The 22,471-nt window shown below is 42.9% G+C and overlaps 1 protein-coding gene across 3 annotated transcripts in view; it reads right to left on the reverse strand.

Moving 5' to 3' along the window:
• Window positions 1-19,269, reverse strand: part of ston2 (stonin 2) — a 48,847-nt gene extending 29,578 nt beyond the window's left edge. Inside the window, exons 1-4 of one of the 3 annotated variants that reach the window (XM_064927565.1) lie at window positions 19,190-19,269; window positions 12,871-13,072; window positions 5,704-5,847; window positions 2,121-2,330 (exon numbers count right to left, since the gene is read on the reverse strand). In XM_064927565.1, the coding sequence (XP_064783637.1) occupies window positions 2,121-2,330; window positions 5,704-5,847; window positions 12,871-12,961 (445 nt within the window). In that variant the 5' untranslated portion in view covers window positions 12,962-13,072; window positions 19,190-19,269. Of the gene's footprint in view, window positions 1-2,120; window positions 2,331-5,703; window positions 5,848-12,870; window positions 13,073-19,189 lie in introns of those variants that run through there. The other 2 variants (XM_064927566.1, XM_064927567.1) reach the window with 2 other exon arrangements.
• Window positions 19,270-22,471: the final 3,202 nt, after the last annotated feature.

Consider the following 22,471-nt stretch of genomic DNA (forward strand, 5'->3'; position numbering starts at 1 on the left):
CTTGACTTATTCCACATTTTGTTGTGTTACAGCCTTGAATTCAAAATGTATTAAGTATTTCTCTCACCCACCTACACACAATACCCCATAATGACAGTGAAAACATAGAATTATTTTTGTGTGCAACTTTATTGAAAATTAAATACAGAAATATCTCATTTACATAAGTATTCACACTTCTGAGTCAATACATGCTAGAATCACCCTTGGCAGCAATTAGAGCTGTGAGTCTTTCTGGGTAAGTCTAAGAGCTTTGTACACCTGATGGTACAATATTTGCACATTATTCTTTCTAAAATTCTTCAAGCTCTATCGAGTTGGTTGTTGATCATTGCGAGACAGCCATTTTGAAGGCATGCCATAGATTTTCCAAGACGATTTAAGTCGAAACTGTAACTAGGCCACCCAAGAACATTCAACGTCATCTTGGTAAGCAAGTCCATATATTTGGCATTGTTTTTTTACAATATTGTCCTGCTGAAAGGGGAATTTGTCTCCCAGTGTCTGTTGGAAAGCAGACTGAATCAGGCATTCCTCTAGGATTCTGCCTGTGCTTAGTGTTATTCTGTTTCTTTTTATCCTAAAAAAAACTAGTCCACCCCAATGACAAGGATACCCATAAAATGATGAAGCCACCACCATGCTTGAAAATATGAAAAGTGGTACTCAGTGATGTGTTGGATTTGCCCCAAACATAATGCTTTGTATTCAGGACATTAAGTTAATTTCTTTGCCACATTTGTTGCAGATTTACTTTAGCGTCTTACTGCAAAAAAGGATGCATGTTTTGGAATATTTTTTATTCCCTTCTTTTGTTCCTTCTTTCACTCTGTCATTTAGGTTAGTATTGTGGAGTAACTACAATGTTGTTGATCCATCCTCAGTTTTATCCTATCACACCCATTAAACTATAACTGTTTTAAAGTCACCACTAGCCTCATACAAGCCCTTTCCAAACAATGCAGAGTTAAAATGTAAGAAACATAGCAAATAAATAGCAAATATTGCTCGGCTCTCCATTTCCTGTAGTCCACAATCAGCTCCTTTGTCTTGCTGACGTAAAGGGAGAGGTTGTTGTCCTGGCACCATAATGCCAGGTCTCCGACCTCCTGCCTGTAGGCTGTCTCACTGTGATCAGGCCTACCGCCGTCGGCAAACTTAATGGTGTTTGAGTCGTATGTGAACAGGGAGTACAGGAGAGGACTAAGCACACACCCCTCAGGGGCCCCTGAGTTGAGGGTCAGCGTGGCAGTGTGTGTGTGTGTGTGAGTGAGTGAGTGAGTGAGTGAGTGAGTGAGTGAGAGAGAGAGAGAGAGAGAGAGAGAGAGAGAGAGAGAGAGAGACCAGCTATGAGGACAAGCCCATTTATCTCATCAAGAGAAATATTCAACTCGCCAAGACTCTGTCCCCTCTAACCCTGTCTCTATGGAAACTTGCGCGCGCATGTCCCATCAGCCTGAGATTTCTTCCTTCGTCTCTCTCTTTTCTGTTGAAATATACAAGCAAGAACAGACCACATCCCTAAACACATAGAACATTTCCTCAAACACTATTCCTAGCGGTTCCAACGCATGCTTTACTTCACTTTTCTGTGTGACTTACTGTAGCAAATCAATTCAACGTGGATAGAAAAACATTTATATCTAAGGCAGCTTCTCTCAGTCCCACCCAGTATAAGTCATGTCCTCCTCATCCCTACCAAACTTCCTTCTAAGCTCCCTCATCCTTAGGGAGCAGGCCGCTGGACTCTGCTCTCCTCTAAATTCATTCCCCTCTCCTTACCTCTTCTCTCCCTTCCCCTTCTCTGTTTCTGACGGAGGGAGTGGCTGAAAGCAATTGAGCTGAGTCACAGACAGGGAGAGAGTCAGAGGAAGGTGTGGTCTTGTAAGCGCAATGTGTGTGTGTGTGTGTGTGTACCTTATCTAATAAGTAGGCAGCAATATATGACTACCATTGCCCACTTCCTTTCTGTAGCACACCTGAGGGGCTTAGAGGCCAAATACTCTTTCGCAATTACTAACTATTTCCCAACAAAACATACACACAATGAGTGAGTGAGTGTGTGTGTGTGTGTGTGTGTGTGTGTGTGTGTGTGTGTGTGTGTGTGCGTGCATACTCACTGGGTGACTGGGGTCGGGATGACGACTCATTGTGCCGTTCCTCTGCGTTTAGGGAGGGAAGATCACAAGATGATGCCCCCATGCTCACTGAGCTCTTCCCTGATTGTGTGGTCCAGACTGAGCCTGGTTCTGATTGGGTCCAGCTGCTCTCTGAGGGCGGGACGGCACTCCAGAAACTGGCCGTGGAACATACACTGTGTCTAGAAGTACCTGACAAACAGGCAGAGACACATGGTTACACACACTATCATAAACACGCAAACACTACACTTCATTTTTTTTACCACATAAATAAACCAATGTATAGGAGTGTCATTCAACCCCCTTTGCTGTTGATCATTGGCTTTGAAGTGTTTAATTAACACGTCTGTAATTAATATGGGAGGGCCATGTATTTATCTGTACTTGAACCTACAATAATAACTCAATCTACCAGAATACCTTAGAAATACGGATTCATATAAAGGAGATTCCTCATAACAGAAAACAAAGTTCAGAAAAACATTGTCTGCTTGTTTTTGTCCATTTCAAAATGTAAGAAAAGTACAACATGTCTACAGATGACCTTTCAACACGGCCTGCTCCCGAGCCTCCTCACTACTTAGGCAGACATAATATTGTAGGGCTTCCCTTATGCCCCATTTATGGCGGTGTGAGCTGCCACGAGTGAGTGCTAGCTCGCTACCGGTCGGAACATTGAGCTAGCCAAGACCAACAACAGACTATATAGCTACAAGTAGTGAGTGGAGTTACAGACTATACTAAACAGGTTAAATGTGTTACCTGTGATGAAATGTTTTCCACACACATAGCTACGTGTAGCGTACTTGGACACCGGTTCCCCACATTTCACACACCGAGTAGCCTGAAGTCACTGGGCTCTTCTTCCAGGCCCCATTTCCCTACGTGGGAGCATTGCAAACCGTAGATCGGGATTTCTGACCAGGCTATATCATAAGAGGGGCATACCTTCTTAAGATGTAAATATCGACTTGGAGTATGGAACGATTCTATAATGAACAAAAATATAAACGCAATATGTAAAGTGTTGGTCCCACGTTTCATGAGCTGAAATGAAAGATCACAGAAATGTTCCATAAGCACAAAAAGCGTATCTCTCTCAAATGTTGCGCACAAATGTTTACACCCTGTTAGTGAGCGTTTCTCCTTTGCCAAGATAATCCATCCACCTGACAGGTGTGGCATATCAAGTCTTGAGGGGGCGTGCAATTTCACATGCTGACTGCAGGACTGTTCACCAGAGCTGTTGCCAGAGAAATTCATTTTCATTTCTCTACCATAAGCTGCCTCCAACGTCCTTTTAGAGAATTTGGCGGTACGTCCAACCGGACTGACAATCGCAAACCAAGCGTAACCACGCCAGCCCAGGACCTCCACATCCAGCTTCTCCACCGGCATGATCATCTGAGACCAGCCCCCCCCCCCCCGACAACTGTGGGTTTGCACAACCAAAGAATGTCTGCACAACTGTCAAAAACCGTCCGAGGGAAGCTCATCTGGGTACTCGTCAGCTTCATCAGGCCCATGACCGGACTGCAGTTTGCCGTCATAACTGACTTCAGTGGGCAAATGCCCACCTTCGCAGGCCACTGGCACACTGGAGAAGTGTGCTCTTCACGGATGAATGCCAGCTTTCAACAGTACCGGCCAGACGGCATGCATGGCGTCGTGTGGGCGCACGGATTGCTGATGTCAGCGTTGTGAACAGACTGCCGCATGTTGGCGGTGGGGTTATGGTATGGGCAGGCATAAGCTAGGGACAACGAACACAATTGCATTTAATCAATGGCATATTGAATGCACCGAGATACCATGACGACATCCTGAGGCCCATTGTCATGCCATTCAACCGCCGCCATCCTGAGGCCCATTGTCATGCCATTCAACCGCCGCCATCACCTCACGTATCAGCAAGATAATGCACAGCCTCATGTCACAAGCAGAGGTAGACAATTCCTGGAAGCTGAAAATGTCCCAGTTCTTCCATGGCCTGCATACTCACCAGACATGTCACACATTGAGCAATTGTGGGAAGCTCTGGATCGACATGTGCGGCAGCGTGTTCCAGTTCCTGCCAATATCCAGCAACTTCACACAGATATTAAAGAGGAGTGGGACAACATTCCACAGGCAATAATCAACAGCCTGATCAACTCTATGCGAAGGAGATGTGTTGCACTGCATGAGGCAAATGGTGGTCACACCAGATATTGACTGGTTTTCTGATTTTTCCTATTTTTTGTTTTGTTAAGGTATCTGTGACCAACAGATCCAGATCTGTATTCCCACTCATGTGAAATCCATAGATTAAGGCCTAATTTATTTATTTCAACTGACTGATTTCCTGAACTGTAAATCTGTAAAATCTTTGAAATTGTTGCGTGTAGAGTTCACATTTTTGTTCGGTGTGAAAGGGTGAGCGACTGAATGTATAAACACTTTCCATGTGCGAACACACACAAGAGACACACACATTAAGCCTACCCCCAAGACAACTCTCGTTTGGCTTCAGTCATAGCCGCTGCATTAGGTAATGACCAAGCCCCCCAGAAAATGTTCAGCCATTCATTAACACAATTTTTGTGTTTATTTTGGAAGTTACATGCAGTTAGCTAGTGTTCTAATGACTCAATGGGAGTATCTACTCTTTGTTAACTAAGACTTTTACAAATGAATATGGGGCATAGATACCCCCAATACCAATGATGATTGTCTGCTAGTTTAAATGTAGTTTTGGTCATCAAGAATGACTTCCATAAACATCCACAAAAAAAATAATTAAACTTTGGTTAAAATGTTTTGTTGCAATTACTATTCTGTGATTTTAACGTTGGTCGTGTACACTATACAAAAATACGTTTTTCAATTTTCTAAAGATGAAATATTTGGAGATTTCAATCAATTTCCCTGATTCTCCCCCCCCCCCCATGTGGGTATGTGTGGTATAATGGCTACTTTTCAGCCTTGGTGTGTGTTGTGCTGACTGTGTCGTGTTATTGTGTGTTAGTGCACCACTTCAGAGACCAGCAACACATAGTGTACACTCCTGGGTGGCAGCCATCGAGTATGGTGCCATTATCCAGCATACTCTACTGCACTGGATAGACAACAGACGCCTATCTCTGTCTGTCGTTTTCAAGGGAGACGCCAGAGGTGAAGAGGAGGAGAGAGTAGAGGAGGGTGGAGAAGGAAGGCAGCGATAAATACCAAGGAGTAGGACGAACGAACACAGATTGAGGTGGAGATGAAGGAGAGCGAAGAGGAGGGAGACATTCGTGTTAAGACGAAGATGACTGGGAGAAACAAAGCAAAAACAACAGAGGAGAAGAAAACAGTGGAGGAGATCAAAGCATGGATGGAGACAAGAGGGACGGTAGGGAAGAGGAAGAACAGAAGGAGAAATAGGAGGTGACCAAATCATCATGATAGGGGGGAACCTGTGACCAAAACCTGTGTACTTTTAATAAAGGTTATTTTTGCAAGTATACAGAGTTTGCGAGAGTCCCTTTCACAATGTACAGAATTCTACAGAGCTGGAAAGTGCTAGTGAGCGAGTAATTACCTTTTACCTGCGACTGCGGATTGGGCCAGGGCTTCTCTTCGAATAAGACCCATGCGTTCTGCTGAGGGGGAGGGGCTAACAGCTCGACACTGGAAGAGTTCTCAGAAGGGGCGGGGCTAGGCCTCTGCAAGCTGCTGTCCACATCTAATGTGTCACACACACACACACACACACACAATGAACCAAGGGAATGTCTTTCTATGACAACATTTCTGCCCTATTCCTCGTTCAACCCTTTACATCCCATATACGGGTTGAAAATGGCAGGTTTGGACACTGATAAGAAGTTGCCCCATCCTCCCGCTAATTGGGCAACTTTTGCAAATGTTTTGTCGTCTGAGTGAGGGAAATACTGTAAATTAAGAGGACTCGATGTATCTTGAAAGATGAGATGTTGAGGATTACAATAAATATTGTGTTATTGTCATACAAGCAAGCCAAACACCTGGGAGTCCAAATGTGCACGTCACATTTCCATATAATAAAACTCATGTAATATACAGTGTCACATTAACATATATATATATATATATATATATTTTTTTTTTTTTTATTGACCACATGATTTGTTCTGAACATTTTTTTGGGGGGGGGCTTTGTTGAATACAATGGCTTTGTTGAATATTAATTTCTGATTGGCTAAAAGAGTGTACATCTAGAGTGTACATTATTTGCCTATGACGCAGAGTGTATTTGCACAGTAGACAAATATATGTACATAGTTTATTCTTACATGTTCTATGTTTGAGCTGCTTTTGCAAGTAAATGTCAAATTGAAAACATTATTGGCATTGTTAATTTCAATTTTCATAATAGGAAGCTTGGACTGATGGTTGGTTAGCTAAACTAGCAGATCTGTTTGTTTGGTTGCCAAGACAACTACTATCCTATCTAGTAAACTTGCTAGCTACTTCAGTGGATGTTGAACACATTTCTACCATCAAATGAGTTAAATTAAAGCCATGGTATACAGTTAATGTGGGAATACTTCCCGAATTATTTCCACATTTGGTACAGCCTTATTCTAAAAAAAAAAAAATCTTCTTTTTAATCCTCATCAACAATACCCCATAATGACGAAGCGAAAACAGGTTAAGGATTTAAAAATAAATGTAAAATAAAAAAAACTTATTTAGACTCAAAATGAGGCTCGAAATTGACATCAGATGCATCCTGTTTCCAATTTTTTTACAACTTGATTGGAGTCTACCTGTGGTAAATGATTTGGAAAGGCACACACACCTGTCTAAGGTCCCACAGTTGACAGTGCATGTCAGAGCAAAAACCAAGCCATGACTTCAAAGGAATTTTCCTTAGAGCTCCGAGACAGGATTATGTCGAGGCACAGATCTGGGGAAGGTTACCAAAACATTTATGCACCATTGAAGATCACAGTGGCCTCCATTCTTAAATGGAAGAAGTTTGGAACCATTAAGACTTCCTCGAGCTGGCTGCCCGGCCAAACTGAGCAATCAGGGGAGAAGGGCCTTGGTAAGGGAGGTGACCAAGAACCCGATGGTCACTGACAGAGCTCCATAATTTATCTGTGGTGATGGGAGAACCTTCCAGAAGGACAACCATCTCTGCAGCACTCCACCAACCAGAATGGCAATCATGTTTGTCCCAATAACCAGTTGGCATTCAGTTAATTCTAACAATATGCTGAAACACACCCATTAGACACTCCCCACCCATTAGACCCTCTCTATAAATTGTTGACCCTCCCCTGACATCATTTGTTAGCTCAAGCGTGTTATCCAGCTAGCTCAAGCGCGTTAACTAGCTAGCTCAAGCGCGTTAGCTAGCTAGCTCAAGCGTGTTAGCTAGCTAGCTCAAGCGTGTTAGCTCAAGCATGTTAGCTAGCTTAACGTGTTAGCTAGCTCAAGCATGTTAGCTAGCTCACGCGTATTCGCTAGCTAGCTCAACCTAGCTTAACCTAGGAGAGGCTTCTCAATAGAAGCCACTCCTAGGTTAATCCTGTGGACCTAATTCATATAATGCATGTCATAACAAGATGCCCAGCACTTCAAGCATCCTCAACTCTCTCTCGCTCTCTCCCCATACGCAAAATATTTCGCATCTCACGCCATAGGCTGCACTTGCCTATCCATCATGCATGTAAACAACTAGCTTTCCTGCTCTATCAACACTGATTGGTGAAGTCATTTAATGAGCTCAATGTAAAAAAAAATAATAATAATTGACTTCACAGGTTAAAAAGGAACAGAAAGGAACGGTATAAACCGTTACTTTTTTGTAGGTTCGAACTGGTTCAGAACTTTATGTTGAACAGTGGAACGAAACCCCAACCCCTGCTTCTTTGAGTCATAAACGTGCATTGAATGTACTTAGGAGCTGTGCACACTTCAGAGGAGGTGGCCACTTGGAGATACCAGTTAGACCTCTCACTCAAACCCTTTAAAACATTTTGTCTCATGTTGCACCTACCCTAAATACCCCAATAAATGTAAAATGCACATTCCAATAAATGTCAAATGCACAGAATATCAAGAGTGTAATGTTTGGATTAAATCTTTTGTCAGGTGAACTGTTGTGTCCTCACCTTTAGTCTAATAATTTTCCCATAATATCCAAACTGTTCCCTTTTAATGGCTACCATGGTTATGCATATGCTTCCCATAGTATAACGACCCTGGGTTTATAAGTGCGGAAATCGACTCAGCCGCACAAGCATGCTTTTGCGGCACAGTCGATAGCGCGCCGGACCTCGGGCTAGAAGGTCGAGGGTTCGAGACCTGCTCCCTGCTGTTTCATTACAATATTTATTCTGTTAGAAACATTTCAATTTAGCCTTATCCATTTAGGTCAACTCATCACACTAGGTTTGGGCGATATACCGTGTACTGTGCATTCGGGAATTAAAAATGGATTCAATCATTTTTTTCTCTCATCATTCTACACACAATACCCCATAATGACAAAGTGAAAACAGGTTATTGGAAACATTTGCAAATGTATTCAAAATTAAATACAGAAATATCTAATTTACATAAGTCTTCACACCCCTGAGTCAATACATGTTAGAATCACCTTTGGCAGCGATTACAGCTGTGTGTCTTTCTGGGTAAGTCTAAGAGCTTTGCACAACTGGATTGTACAATATTTGCACATCAATTTTCCAAATTCTTCAAGCTCTGTCAAGGTGGTTGTTGATCATTGCTAGACACCCATTTTCCAGTCTTGCCATATATTTTCAAGCTGATTTAAGTCAAAACTGTAACTTGGCCACTCAGGAACATTCAATGTAGTATTTGTAAACAACTCTTATGTATATTTGGCCTTGTGTTTTGGATTATTGTCCTGCTGAAAGGAAAATGTATCCCAGTGTCTATTGAAAAGCAGACTGAACCAGGTTTTCCGCTATGATTTTGACTGTGCTTAGCGCTATCAGTTTCTTTTTATCGCTCCCCCAAAAAAACTCTAGCACACCCATAGCACGATGCAGCCACTACCATGCTTGAAAATATCAAGAGTTGTACTCAGTGATGTGTTGGATTTGCCCCAAACATACCGCTTTGTATTCAGGGTATAAAGTACATTTCTTTGCCACATTTGCTGCAGTTTTACTTTAGTGCCTTATTGCAAAACAGGATGCATGTTTTGGAATATTTTTATTCTGTATATGGATCCTTCTTTTCACACTGTCATTTAGGTTAGTATTGTGGAGCAACTACAATGTTGTTGATCCATCCTCAGTTTTATCCTATCACAGCCATTAAACTCTGTTTTAGTTTGGCCTCAAGGTGAAATCCCTGAGCGGTTTCCTTCCTCTCCACCAAATGAGTTCAGAAGGATGCCTGTATCTTCGTAATGACTGGGTGTATTGATTAACCATTCAAAGTGTAATTAACAGCTTCACCATACTCAAAGGGATATTCAATGTCTGGTTTTTTTATATGAGGCATGGAAAACCCTCCCTGGTCTTTGTAGTTGAATCGGTGTCTGAAATTCACTACTCGACTGAGGGACCTTACAGATAATTGTATGTGGGGGGTAAAGAGATGAGGTAGTCATTCAAAAATCCTGTTAAACACCATCATTGCACACATTGTGAGTCCATGCAACTAATTATGTGACTTGTTAAGCAAATTCTTACGCCTGAACTTAATAAGGCTTGCCATAACAAAGGGGTTGAATACTTATTAACTCAAGACATTTCAGCTTTTCATTTTTTATTAATTTGAAAAAATGTGTCAAAACATAATTCCACTTAGACATTATGCGGTATTGTCTGTAGGCCAGGGACACAAAATCTAAATTTAATAAATTCAAGCTGTAACACAAAGTGTGGAAACAGTAAGGGTGTTTGAAAACTTTCTGAAGGCACTCTACGTGCTGTTGAAATTGTTGTTTTACAGGAATAAAATAAGAGGCAACTCATCTGGCTGTACAGTAATTGCTGAACAGGGCTTACAACATATTTTACTTTGATTGTTCAGATTCACCATCAGCAATAGTTTACATAGCTTTGCAGTATGTTTTTTTGATATACAGGGTAAATTTAATTTCAGAATGAGGACAGCAGTCACTTTTGTGAAGGGCACTGCATGGCTGGAGCGAGAGGAAAAAAACATTTGATTTGGAGATGGGGTGAAATTGCCCCCCACCCCTAATCTGATATTGAAACACTGAAGTTTCTAAAACTGTTTGAATGATGTCTGTGAGTATAACAGAACTCATATGGCAGGCAAAAACCTGAGACAAAATCCAACCAGGAAGTGGGAAATCTGAAGTCTGTAGTTTTTCAAGTCATTGCCTATCAAATATACAGTGTCATATTGCACTTTCTAAGGCTTCCACTAGATGTCAACAGTCTTTAGAACTTTGTTTGAGGCTTCTACTGTGAAGGAGGAGAGAATGAGAGCTGTTTGAGCCAGAGGTCTGGCAGAGTGCCATGAGCTGATCACACACGCGCCAATGAGAGGTAGTTGCGTTCCATTGCATTTCTAAAGACAATGGAATTCTCCGGTTGGAACATTATTGAAGATTTATGATAAAAACATCCGAAAGATTGATTCTATACATCGTTTGACATGTTTCTATGAACTGTAAAATAACTTTGACATTTTGTCTGAACAAATGATCGCGCATTATGCATTTGGATTACTGGGCTAAACGCGAACAAAAGGAAGTATTTGGACATAAATGATGGACTTCATCGAACAAAGCAAACATTTATTGTGGAACTGGGATTCCTGGGAGTGCATTCCGATCAAGATCATCAAAGGTAAGTGAATATTTATAACGCTATTTCTGACACCTCTCCTTCTTAGGAAAATAGCTGGATGCAATTTCACCGGCTGTTGATGAGGTGGGACATTTCCCAGAAGTTAAGCAACAAAACTATTTAAGATGTGTAAAACATATTTTCTCCAGCTATGAATTTGGTTTGCTAACTTGCTAGCTATAGGTGGCTAGCTTGCAAGATCACACTTCTTGGTTAGAGCAGAGACAATCAATTCCCTCCTTGATCAATTGTGAGTAGCCTTTTAAAATAGTTGTATAATGTTTTAACCTGTTGAAACTCTAGGGGCGCTATTTCATTTTTGGATGAAAAACGTTCCCGTTTTAAACAAGATATTTTGTCACAAAAAGATGCTTGACTATGCATATAATTGATAGCTTTCGAAGGAAAACACTCTGCTGTGTCCAGAACTACCAAGATATTTTCTGTGCGTGCCCTAGAACGTGAGCTTCAGGCAAAACCAAGATGAGACGGCATCCAGGAAATGAGCAGGATTTTTGAGGCTCTGATTTCCATTGTCTCCTTATATGGCTGTGAATGCGAGAGGAGTAAGTCTGCCCTTTCTGTCGTTTCCCCAAGGTGTCTGCAGCATTGTGACGTATTTGTAGGCATATCATTGGAAGATTGACCATAAGAGACCACATTTACCAGGTGTCCGCCTGGTGTCCTGCGCCGAAATTGGTGCGCAAAAGTCAGCTGCAAGTATTTTTCCATGGAATTTAGAGAAGAATGCAAGCTTCTACGAACGATATATCAATGAAGAGATATGTGAAAAAACACCTTGAGGATTGATTCCAAACAACATTTGCCATGTTTCGGTCGATATTATGGAGTTAATTCGGAAAAAGTTTGACGTTGTAGGTGACTGAATTTTCGTTTCGTTTCGGTAGCCAAATGCGATGTACAAAACGGAACGATTTCTCCTACACACAGACGCTTTCAGGAAAAACTGCGCATTTGGTATGTAACTGAGAGTCTCCTCATTGAAAACATCCGAAGCTCTTCAAAGGTAAATGATTTTATTTATTTGGTTATCTGGTTTTTGTGAAAATGTTGCGTGCTAAATGCTACTCAAAATGCTAAGCTAGCTTAGCATACTCTTAAACAAATTAGTCAATTTCTATGGTTCAAAAGCATATTTTGAAAATCTGAGATGACAGTGTTGTTAAGAAAAGGCTAAGCTTGAGAGCAGACGCATTATTTTCATTTTATTTGCGATTTTCAGAAATTGTTAACGTTGCGTTATGCTAATGAGCCTGAGGCTTTAGTCACGATCCCGGATCCGGGATGGGGAGTTTCAACAGGTTAAGCTAGGTTGCTACCTTTCAAATAGTTTATGCTTGCTTGCGCTTGCTAGATAGCATCCACAATGGGAATTTGCTAGTACTTTGATAGCATAAGAAAGAAATAGGGCCCCTTGTGTGCACTGCTGTAATACCGTATATCCCGGTATGAAGGTATGGAAATCTGAATACCGCCCAACCCTAACACACATCCATACACACCGGCAAAGGTCCGCAGGGGAATCTAATGCAGGGGTACTCAACTCGTATCCTACGAGGTCCAGAGCCTGCTGGTTTTCTGTTCTACCTGATAATTAATTGCACACACCTGGTGTCAAAGGTCTAAATACGTCCCTGATTGGGAACAATGAAAAAATGTAGTGGAACTGGCTTAATGGTCCAGAGTTGTGTTCAGGGATCTAAAGGATACCTGCCAAATTCACTAAGTGTGTTATTGACGTACAGTCTGTTAGCGCGCTGACCCCGACATCTCCTTGCCAGGTAAATATGTGCTTAATTGTATATATGCATAAAATGATGACATTAAAAAAACACATCTACTCCTGAACTTCATCCTACAGTATAGGATTTAAATGAATTTCATAATATGACTCGTACCTGCTTGATGCTCTGTGCTCGTCCCGAAGGCTTCATCTGCAAACGCCACCCAACCAGCTCTTCCCGAGCCCACTCTGCTGGCAGTGGCCATGGTTTGTGTGTGTGTGTGTGTGTGTGTTTGTGTGTGTGTGTGTATACACTCCACTAGATTCCACTAGCTCCTGCCCTCACACCTGTCTGCATCCATGCACAACTCGACACGCTGAGGAGGAGACAAAAGAGAGAGACAAAGAGAGAGAGAGAGTTAACATGGAGGAATGATAAACTGAAGCACAATCTTGGCAGCCACCTGCTGCTGACACATAGGTCTGAGGACCAAGGTTTGTTTGAGAACCAAGAAACCCTCAGCTGCATTCAAACACATCAGGTGTGACACCTAGGAGTCATAGCAGACTGTTTAAGCATTTGACGTGTGTGTACCAGTGGCAGTCCTGTAATAAAGTTGCTTAGACACGAACGACAGGACCACAAGCATATTGGTTTGATAAGCTACTCTTGGTAAAGATTCAACATTGGTCTCACCCACAAGACAGCAAACTCCCCTTCCCATGTGCTGCACTCAAACACAACACAGACACTTTCTGGAAGTCTATGGCATCATCTTCCCTACATAGTGCACTATATAGGGAAGAGGGTGCCATTTGGGATGCATACGATAGACTGACTCTCTGCTGACTAACCAGCAGAGACAGAATGAGCATTCAGTTCACCATAACAAAGGTCGGCATCGAGCTGTTGACAATACGTGTCCATTCTATTTATGGTGGGTCGTGCTCTTCAGGATAGGAAGACACTGTCAGTGTGTCTGTGTCAGGAACTTTTGAAATCCGGGAAGCCTCAGCTCTCCAGCCCCTGCTTGCCAGTCCCAGACCTCAACCCTAGTCTACCAGCCCCTGAGCCCATAGATCTGACGTGACCATGATGCTGGCTATGAAATTAGTTGGTTTCCACAGAATCCTCTACGCAAAACCTTGATTCTAAAGTGGTTGTTTCCTGCTCTTATGAGTACTTAACCACTTCAGTTCCCATTGAGTTAAGTTCTTAACTTCCAATGCTGTTGAAGTAATATGGCTACAGTTTTACCTGCCTCAACTAAAGCCCATTATTTTGGGAAGCTGCTATAGACGACCACATGCGAACAGTCAGTATCTGGAAGAAAAAGCTTCAAACTGTAACCAGTGCCTGCAACCTGGATCAGATTGTCAGTCTTGGCCACCTATTGGCCATCTATTCTATCTAAACCTACAAGAAAGTGTGTGCCCTCAGGCCTGGAAGGAATCAAAAGTAATTCCACTACCCAAGAATGACCAGATACAATGCTATTTCAAAGTAAACACATATTTTCAGCACACTTATAGGGAAGGGCATTCAGCAATCACCACAGATGACTGATGATTGGCTGAGACAAATTGATAATAAAAAGATTGTGGGAGATGTCTTGTTTGAGTTAAGTGGAGCATATTAGATTATCAATCATAATCTGCTGGTGGAAAAATGTATAGTACCAGTCAAAAGTCTGGACACACCTACTCATTAAAGAGTTATTTTCTACATTGTAGAATAATAGTGAAGACAATAGTGCATATGGAATCATGTAGTAACCAAAATACATGTTAAACAAATCAAAATATATTTTATATTTCAGATGCCTTGATGACAGCTTTGCACACTCTTGGCATTCTCTCAACCAACTTCATGAGGTAGTCACCTGGAATGGATTTCAATTAACAGGTGTGCCTTGTCAAAAGTTAATTTGTGAAATGTACAGTGCCTTGCGAAAGTATTCGCCCCCCTTGAACTTTGCAACCTTTTGCCACATTTCATGCTTCAAACATAAAGATATAAAACTGTATTTTTAAATAAAAAATTTCAGTCTCTCGATGTGCAAAACTGATAGAGACATACCCCAAGCGACTTATAGCTGTAATCGCAGCAAAAGGTGGCGCAACAAAGTATTAACTTAAGGGGGCTGAATAATTTTGCACGCCCAATTTTTCAGTTTTTGATTTGTTAAAAAAGTTTGAAATATCCAATAAATGCCGTTCCACTTCATGATTGTTCAACTTGTTGTTGATTCTTCACAAAAAAATACAGTTTTATATCTTTATGTTTGAAGCCTGAAATGTGGCAAAAGGTCGCAAAGTTCAAGGGGGCCAAATACTTTCGCAAGGCACTGTATTTCCTTCTTAATGTGTTTGAGCCAATCAGTTGTGTTGTGACAAGGTAGGGGTGGGATACAGAAGACCTATTTGGTAAAAGACCAAGTCCATATTACAGCTATGAACAGCTCAAATAAGCAAAGTGAAATGACAGTCTATCATTACTTTAAGACATGAAGGTCAGTCACTGCAGAACATTTCAAGAACATTCAAGGTGCAGTTTTTTTTTACCTTTATTTTACTAGGCAAGTCAGTCAAGAACAAATTCTTATTTTCAATGACGGCCTAGGAACAGTGGGTTAACTGCCTGTTCAGGGGCAGAACGACAGATTTGTACCTTGTCAGCTCGGGGATTTGAACTTGCAACCTTTCGATTACTAGTCCAACGCTCTAACCACGAGGCTACACTGCCGCAAAAACCATCAAGCGCTACGATGAAACTGGCTCTCATGAGGGCCGCCACAGGAATGGAAGACCCAGAGTTACCTCTGCTGCAGAGGATAAGTTCATTTGAGTTACCAGCCTAAGAAATTGCAGCCCAAATAAATGCTTCACAGAGTTCAAGTAACAGACACATCTCAACATCAACTGTTCAGAGGAGACTGCGTGAATCAAACATTCATGGTCAAATTTCTGCAAAGAAACCACTACTAAAGGACACCAATAAGAAGAAGAGACTTGCTTGGGCCAAGAAACATGAGCAATGGACATTATTAATGTTAGTTCTCTGTGTACGGGTCGGTGGAAATCTGTCCTTTGGTCTGATGAGTCCAAATTTGAGATTTTTGATTCCAACCGACAAGTCTTGTGAGACGCAGAGTAGGTGAACGGATGATCTCCGCATGTGTGGTTCCCGGGGCAGCAAGGCTGGCTCTTAAACGTACACAGAGAACTAACATTAATAATATGCATGTCAATCTCTCCTGTGTCAAAGTAGAGGAGAGATTGACTTCATTCCTATTTGTGAGAAGTATTGACATGTTGAATGCACTGAGCTGTCTGTTTAAACTACTGGCACACAGCTCAGACACCCATGCATACCCCACAAGACATGCCACCAGAGTTCTCTTTACAGTCCAAAACAGACTATGGGAGGCACTATATAGAGCAATGACTTCATGAAATGCTGTTCCACACCAAGTAACTCATGTAAGCAGTAAAATCAGATTTTTAAAAAATAGATAAAAATACACATTACACAATGGCGGGGACCGTGAAGACACACGCATGATAACATACGCACAGATTTTGTGTTATAGATACTGTGTGTGGTAGTAGAGTAGTGGCCTGAGGGCACACACGTAATGTGTTATGAAATCTGTTATCTAATCTCATGTAATGTTTTTTTAAATTGTATATAAATGCCTTCATTTTGCTGCACTTCAGGAACAGTAGCTGCTGCCTTGACAACAACTAATGGGGATCCATAATAAATACAAAATACACAGTGTGTCTGCTGGAGCAGTGGCTCCCTAACCATTACTGATGTGAACCACCTAAAACCTTTCAAATGAAATATCCCTAACCCCGTTTGAGCTGGACACAATCAACCTGTTTGTCCTGTCCCCCCAACCCCATCCCACTACTTAGGAAACACTTTCACCGGATATGAAATCATGTTTTCCTGAGAATTCCAAAATCAAAATCCTCATTGAAAAGAGCATGGGAGTTTTCCTGCTCTTTAAATACTAGAAGTCCACTAAGTTCACACTGTAATACTGGGGATAGTTAGGATACATATTTTTGTACCAGGGCACAGTCACAGTGTGTGTAATAGAGGATTCACATCGGATATGCACCGCAAAGGTCATAGATAAGTCTTCAAAATGTCAGGAAAGGTCAGGAGAGAGGAAAATACATATTCGGCCGAAAACCATCACATACAGTTTTTCCATATTACACTCCGAAGGAGAGAAAAGTGAGAGGAGAGAGGGGGGAGAAGACAGGGAGAGGCAGCAGAAATACAGGAGAGCAAGGTGGAAACAAAGCGAGAGAGTAGGAGAAAGATACAGGGGGGAAGAGGGGGATAAAGAGAAGGGGGGGGGGGGGCGGGACGACAGTGACAGGAAACGTTAAAAGGAAACACAGTCTCTGTAACTGCCCGATAAACATTACTGACTCATTCCATTTCTATTTTCTCGCTCTCGCTCATTTTCTCTGGAGGATGGCTGGTTGTATCCTTCCATGCACATCTGTTCCGCCAATGTCTCTCCTCTTTCTCACAGAGAGAAAGACACTTCTCCAGCTCCTTCCTCTCTCTGGTGGATTCTCTCTCCCTCCAACAGTCTGCTTCACAGACCAAGTACACACCCCGTCTCTAATGATAACTGACAGTGTATTTGGCCTAGACCAAACATCCAGGCTTGGTTTCAATCAAGCCCACACTATCACACTTATTCCAAAAAGACACTATGGTTCCAAATCCACCACAATACACAATTGACATGCTTATTTGCATGATTTTGATGTGACAAAGAAGGTGTCATATCTGAGAAACGGAGTAGTAGCCTAACAGTAACAATTGTGCGCGTGCACACACACAGAGACACACAGAGACACACAGAGACACACAGAGACACACAGAGACACACAGAGACACACAGAGACAGAGAGAGACAGAGAGACAGAGAGAGAGATAGATAGATAGATAGATAGATAACTAAAGAGATCAAGGTGATTGTGAGAGACTAGCCCACTGCTCTTTGTCAGCTCATTGGGCAGGTAGTGAAGCATTCAAAACTGTACTCATGTCAACTCATATCCTATTCTACTATTCTGTCTATGACCCAAAATAACTACGCAATGAATGACGACACACGGTTAGACCGAACTTTGATTCTTGAAAAATATCTAATGGTCTACAAGACTGTCTCTCCTTGGGAAGCATCTTCAAATCTGTTTGCCAAAAGGGGTAGGCTACATTTTTTTGCTAGTAGACATTAACACTAACCAAAACAACCATGTGAATTCAACAGATGGCCATGGTTTAATTGTCTTCAGTGATTCCTCTCCTGTGCTCTGTGTTCCTTCATGGCCATTGAAATGAATGCAGTATAAATGGCTGGCTGGGGTGGGTCTTCTTTAATTTAATATGCAATGAAAGGAATGGGTAAATGAAGGGATAAGGGGAAGGAGTGATGATACAGATGATATAGAGTGCAAGGGATTAGAGATGTGAGTGAAAGTAGGGATAGAGGGGTGAGAGTATGAAGGGATAGGTAAGGAGAGAGGGATATAGGGAGGCAACGAAGGAGGAGAACAGAGGGGTGGATTGTTCTAACCCTGGGCGCACTCCAAACCCTGACTCAGCGCCCAGCCGAGACACACACACCACTGCCAGGCCAAGGGTCCAGACATGCACTGTCAACCATATGTTTGTGTGGGGGTAGTGTCTAAACACACACACACTTCCATCAGTAAGTCTGTCACATAGTTGTGATAGCATTCGGCAGTGACCCCGAACCCCCCTCCTCATCATTTCTGCTGTGGCATGCTCCCTACCCCCCTCCGCTATGTAAACATACTGCTGGCACAATGTTGACATAAAGTCACAGGGACATGATAAATAACTAGCACTACTACAGTTGGTCTGTATGTGAGTCTGTTTACTTTGCTTCAGACTACTTTCTACCTGTTTTGGCATATAAGGGTAACGCAATGTCGGAGAGCTATGGCAATGTATCCCCGTAACCTACTATTTCCACAATTTAAACTGTAGGCTAAGTAGTCTGGTGTATTCCATTGACTATATAGACCAGTTAGTGTGGGATGTATTTAGCGGCCATAACCCAATACATGCTTTAGGCTACTCCTCTGCAACTATTGACAGAATCCTGCAAGCATTGATCAAGAGACTCAAGTTTGCCCACAGTCTTGGTACAGAATAACAACTTCCTCTCACTCTCCAACCAGGTTACAAACAGATTCTCGATCGACACTCACGGCAGTTGGCTTTCTCTGCAACAACCTGTTGATCAACTGACCGACCCGATTTGCCCTGACGCACTTGCACGCAACATTGTATCACAGACACACAACGAATCAGAGCCTCTACTAACTTCGAGAAAGAGCAACACTTGGCAACAACGTAGCCCGGTAGCCTTACATGGAAAGGTGATATAAAATGGTTTGGGATAAACAAATAATTCAATGTTACGTACCGATATTGTTTGGTGCTATATGCGCTGCAGTCTCTCCGTGTTCCAGTGAGCCAGACTGTCGACCAGAACGAGACCCGGAGAGTGAGACCGGTGACGCGGAAGGATTGGGCACGCACCATGCGCTGCCCTCGCGGCTTGTGATTGGTCAATCGCCTAACGTGAAATACTCACACGTCGACGTGAACAATAAAACAGCTATTATTATTTGTTTATCTGTGTGAAGAGGAAGTCATTATTATACACTTCATGGCGAAAAGTATGTGGACACCCTATTCAAATTAGTGGATTCGGCTATTGCAGCACACGTTGCTGACATGCATATAAAATTGAGTGCACGGCCATGCAATCTCCATAGACAAACATTTATGCCCGGCTATAGCCGGCTGGTCAGCTGCAAGTGCTGTCACTGGGAAGTGAAAATGTCTAGGAGCAACAACAGCTTGGCTAGGAAGTGGTAGGCCACACAAGCTCACAGAACGTGATAGCCAAGTGCTGAAGTGCTTAGGGTGTCTGTCCTCGGTTGCAACACTCACTACTGAGTTCCAAACTGCCTCTGGAACCAAGGTGAGTTCCAAATTGCCACTGGAAGCAACGTTACCACAAGAACTTGACCCGCAAAAATGACTACAGACCCATAGCACTCACGTCCGTAGCCATGAAGTGCTTTAAAATGCTGGTAATGGCTCACATCAACACCATTATCCTAGAAACCAAAGACCCGCTCTAATTTGCATAACGCCCAAACAGATCCACAGATGATGCATCTCTATTGCACTCCACTCTGCACTTTCCCACCTGGACAAAAGGAACACCTACGTGAGAATGCTATTCATTAACTACAGCTCAGCTTTCAACACCATAGTACCTTCAAAGCTCATCACTAAGCTAAGGATCCTGGGACTAAACACCTCCCTCTGCAACTGGATCCTGTACTACCTGACGGGCCGCCCCCAGGTGGTGAGGATAGGTAACAACACATCTGCCATGTTGATCTTCAACAGAGGAGCCCCTCAGGGGTGCATCCATCCCTCTCCTAGCCCCTACCTGGGCTCGAACCAGGGACCCTCTGCACACATAGACAACAGCCACCCTCGAAGCATCGTTCCACAAAAGCTGCAGCCCTTGCAGAGCAAGGGGAACAACTACTTCAAGGTCTCAGAGTGAGATCACCAATTGAAACGCTATCAGTGCGCACTCCACTAACGAGCTAGCCATTTCACATCGGTTACACTCACCCCCATTTTTGACCTCCTCCTTTTCCACAGCAACCAGTGATCCAGGACAACAGCATCAATGTAACAGTATATAGCTTTCGCCCCCCTACCCTACCCTACCCTACCCTACCCTACCCTACCCTACCCTACCCTACCCTACCCTACCCTACCCTACCCGGGCTTGAACCAGGGATCCTCTGCACACATAGACAACAGCCACCCTCGAAGCATCGTTACCCATCGCTCCACGAAAGCCGCGGCCCTTGTAGAGCAAGGGGAACAACTACTTCAAGGTCTCAGAGCGAGTGACGTCACCAATTGAAACGCTATTAGCGCGCACCCCACTAACTAGCTAGCCATTTCACATCGGTTACATGTGCTCAGTCCCCTCCTGTACTCCCAGTTCACCCATGACTGCATGGCCACGCACGACTCCAACACCGTCATTAAGTGTGCAGATGACGCAACAGTGGTAGGAATGATCACCGACAACGACGAGACAGCCTATAGGGAGGAGGTCAGAAACCTGGCCGGGTGGTGCAACCTAACAACATATCCCTCAACGTGATCAAGACTAAGGAGATGATTGTGAACTACAGGAAAAGGAGGACCGAGCACGCCCCCATACTCATCGACGGGGCTGTAGTGGAGCAGGTTGAGAGCTTCAAGTTCCTTGTTGTCCACATCAACAACAAACTATCATGGTCCAAACACACCAAGGCAGTCGTGAAGAGGGCACGACAAAGCCTATTCCCCCTTAGGAAACTTAAAAGATTTGGCATGGGTCCTCAGATCCTCAAAAGGTTCTACAGCTGCCACATCGAGAGCACTGGTTGCATCACTGCCTGGTATGGCAACTGCTCGGCCTCCGACCGCAAGGCACTGCAGAGGGTAGTGCGAATGGCCCAGTACATCACTGGGGCTAAGCTGCCTGCCATCCAGGACCTCTACACCAGGCGGTGTCAGAGGAAGTCTAGGACAAAAAGGCTTCTCAACAGTTTTCACCCCCAAGCCATAAGACTCCTGAACAGGTAATCAAATGGCTACCCGGGCTATTTGCATTGTGTGCCCCCCAACCCATCTTTTATGCTGCTGCTACTCTCTGTTCATCATATATGCATAGTCACTTTAACTATACATTCATTTACATACTACCTCAATTAGCCTGACCAACCGGTGCCTGTATGTAGCCTCACTACTGTCATAGCCTCGCTATTGAATATAGCCTCGCTCCTGTTATTTTTCACTGTCTTTTTGCTGTTGTTTTTATTTCTTTACTTATCTATTGTTTACTCATCACCTTTACTCACCTAATACTTTTTTTAAAAATGCACTGTTGGTTAGAGCCTTAAGTAAGCATTTCACTGTTGTATTTGGCGTGAAAAATAAACTTTGATTTGATTTGATTTATTGTACCTTGCCTATGCCGCTCGGCCATCGCTCATCCATATATTTATATGTACATATTCTCATTCACCCCTTTAGATTTGTGTGTATTAGGTAGTTGTTGTGGAATTGTTAGATTACTTGTTAGATATTACTGCATTGTCGGAACTAGAAGCACAAGCATTTCACCCACACTCACATTAGCATCTGCTAACCATGTGTATGTGAAAAGTATGATTTGATTTGATAACTGTTCATTGGGAGCTTCATGAAACGGGTTTCCATGGACGAGCTACTGCACACAAGCCTAAAATCACCATGCGCAATGGAAAGCGTTAGCTGGAGGGGTGTAAGCTTGATGTCATTGGACTCTGGAGCAGTGGAAACACGATCTCTGGAGTGATGAATCACGCTTCACCATCTGGCAGTCCGACAGACGAATCTGGGTTTGGAGAACGCAGGAGAACGCTGCCTGCCTGAATGCATAATGCCAACTGTAAAGTTTGGTGGAGGATAAATAATGGTCTGGGGCTGTTTTTCATGGTTCGGGCTCAGCCCCTTAGTTCCAGTGAAGGGAAATGTTAAGTTACAGCATACAATGACATTCTAGATGATTCTGTGCTTCCAACTTTGTGGCAACAGTTTGGGGAAAGCTCTTTCCTGTTTCAGCATGACAATGCCC

This window comes from Oncorhynchus masou, chromosome 21 (assembly GCF_036934945.1).
Source record: "Oncorhynchus masou masou isolate Uvic2021 chromosome 21, UVic_Omas_1.1, whole genome shotgun sequence".
NCBI classification, from domain to species: Eukaryota; Metazoa; Chordata; class Actinopteri; order Salmoniformes; family Salmonidae; genus Oncorhynchus; species Oncorhynchus masou.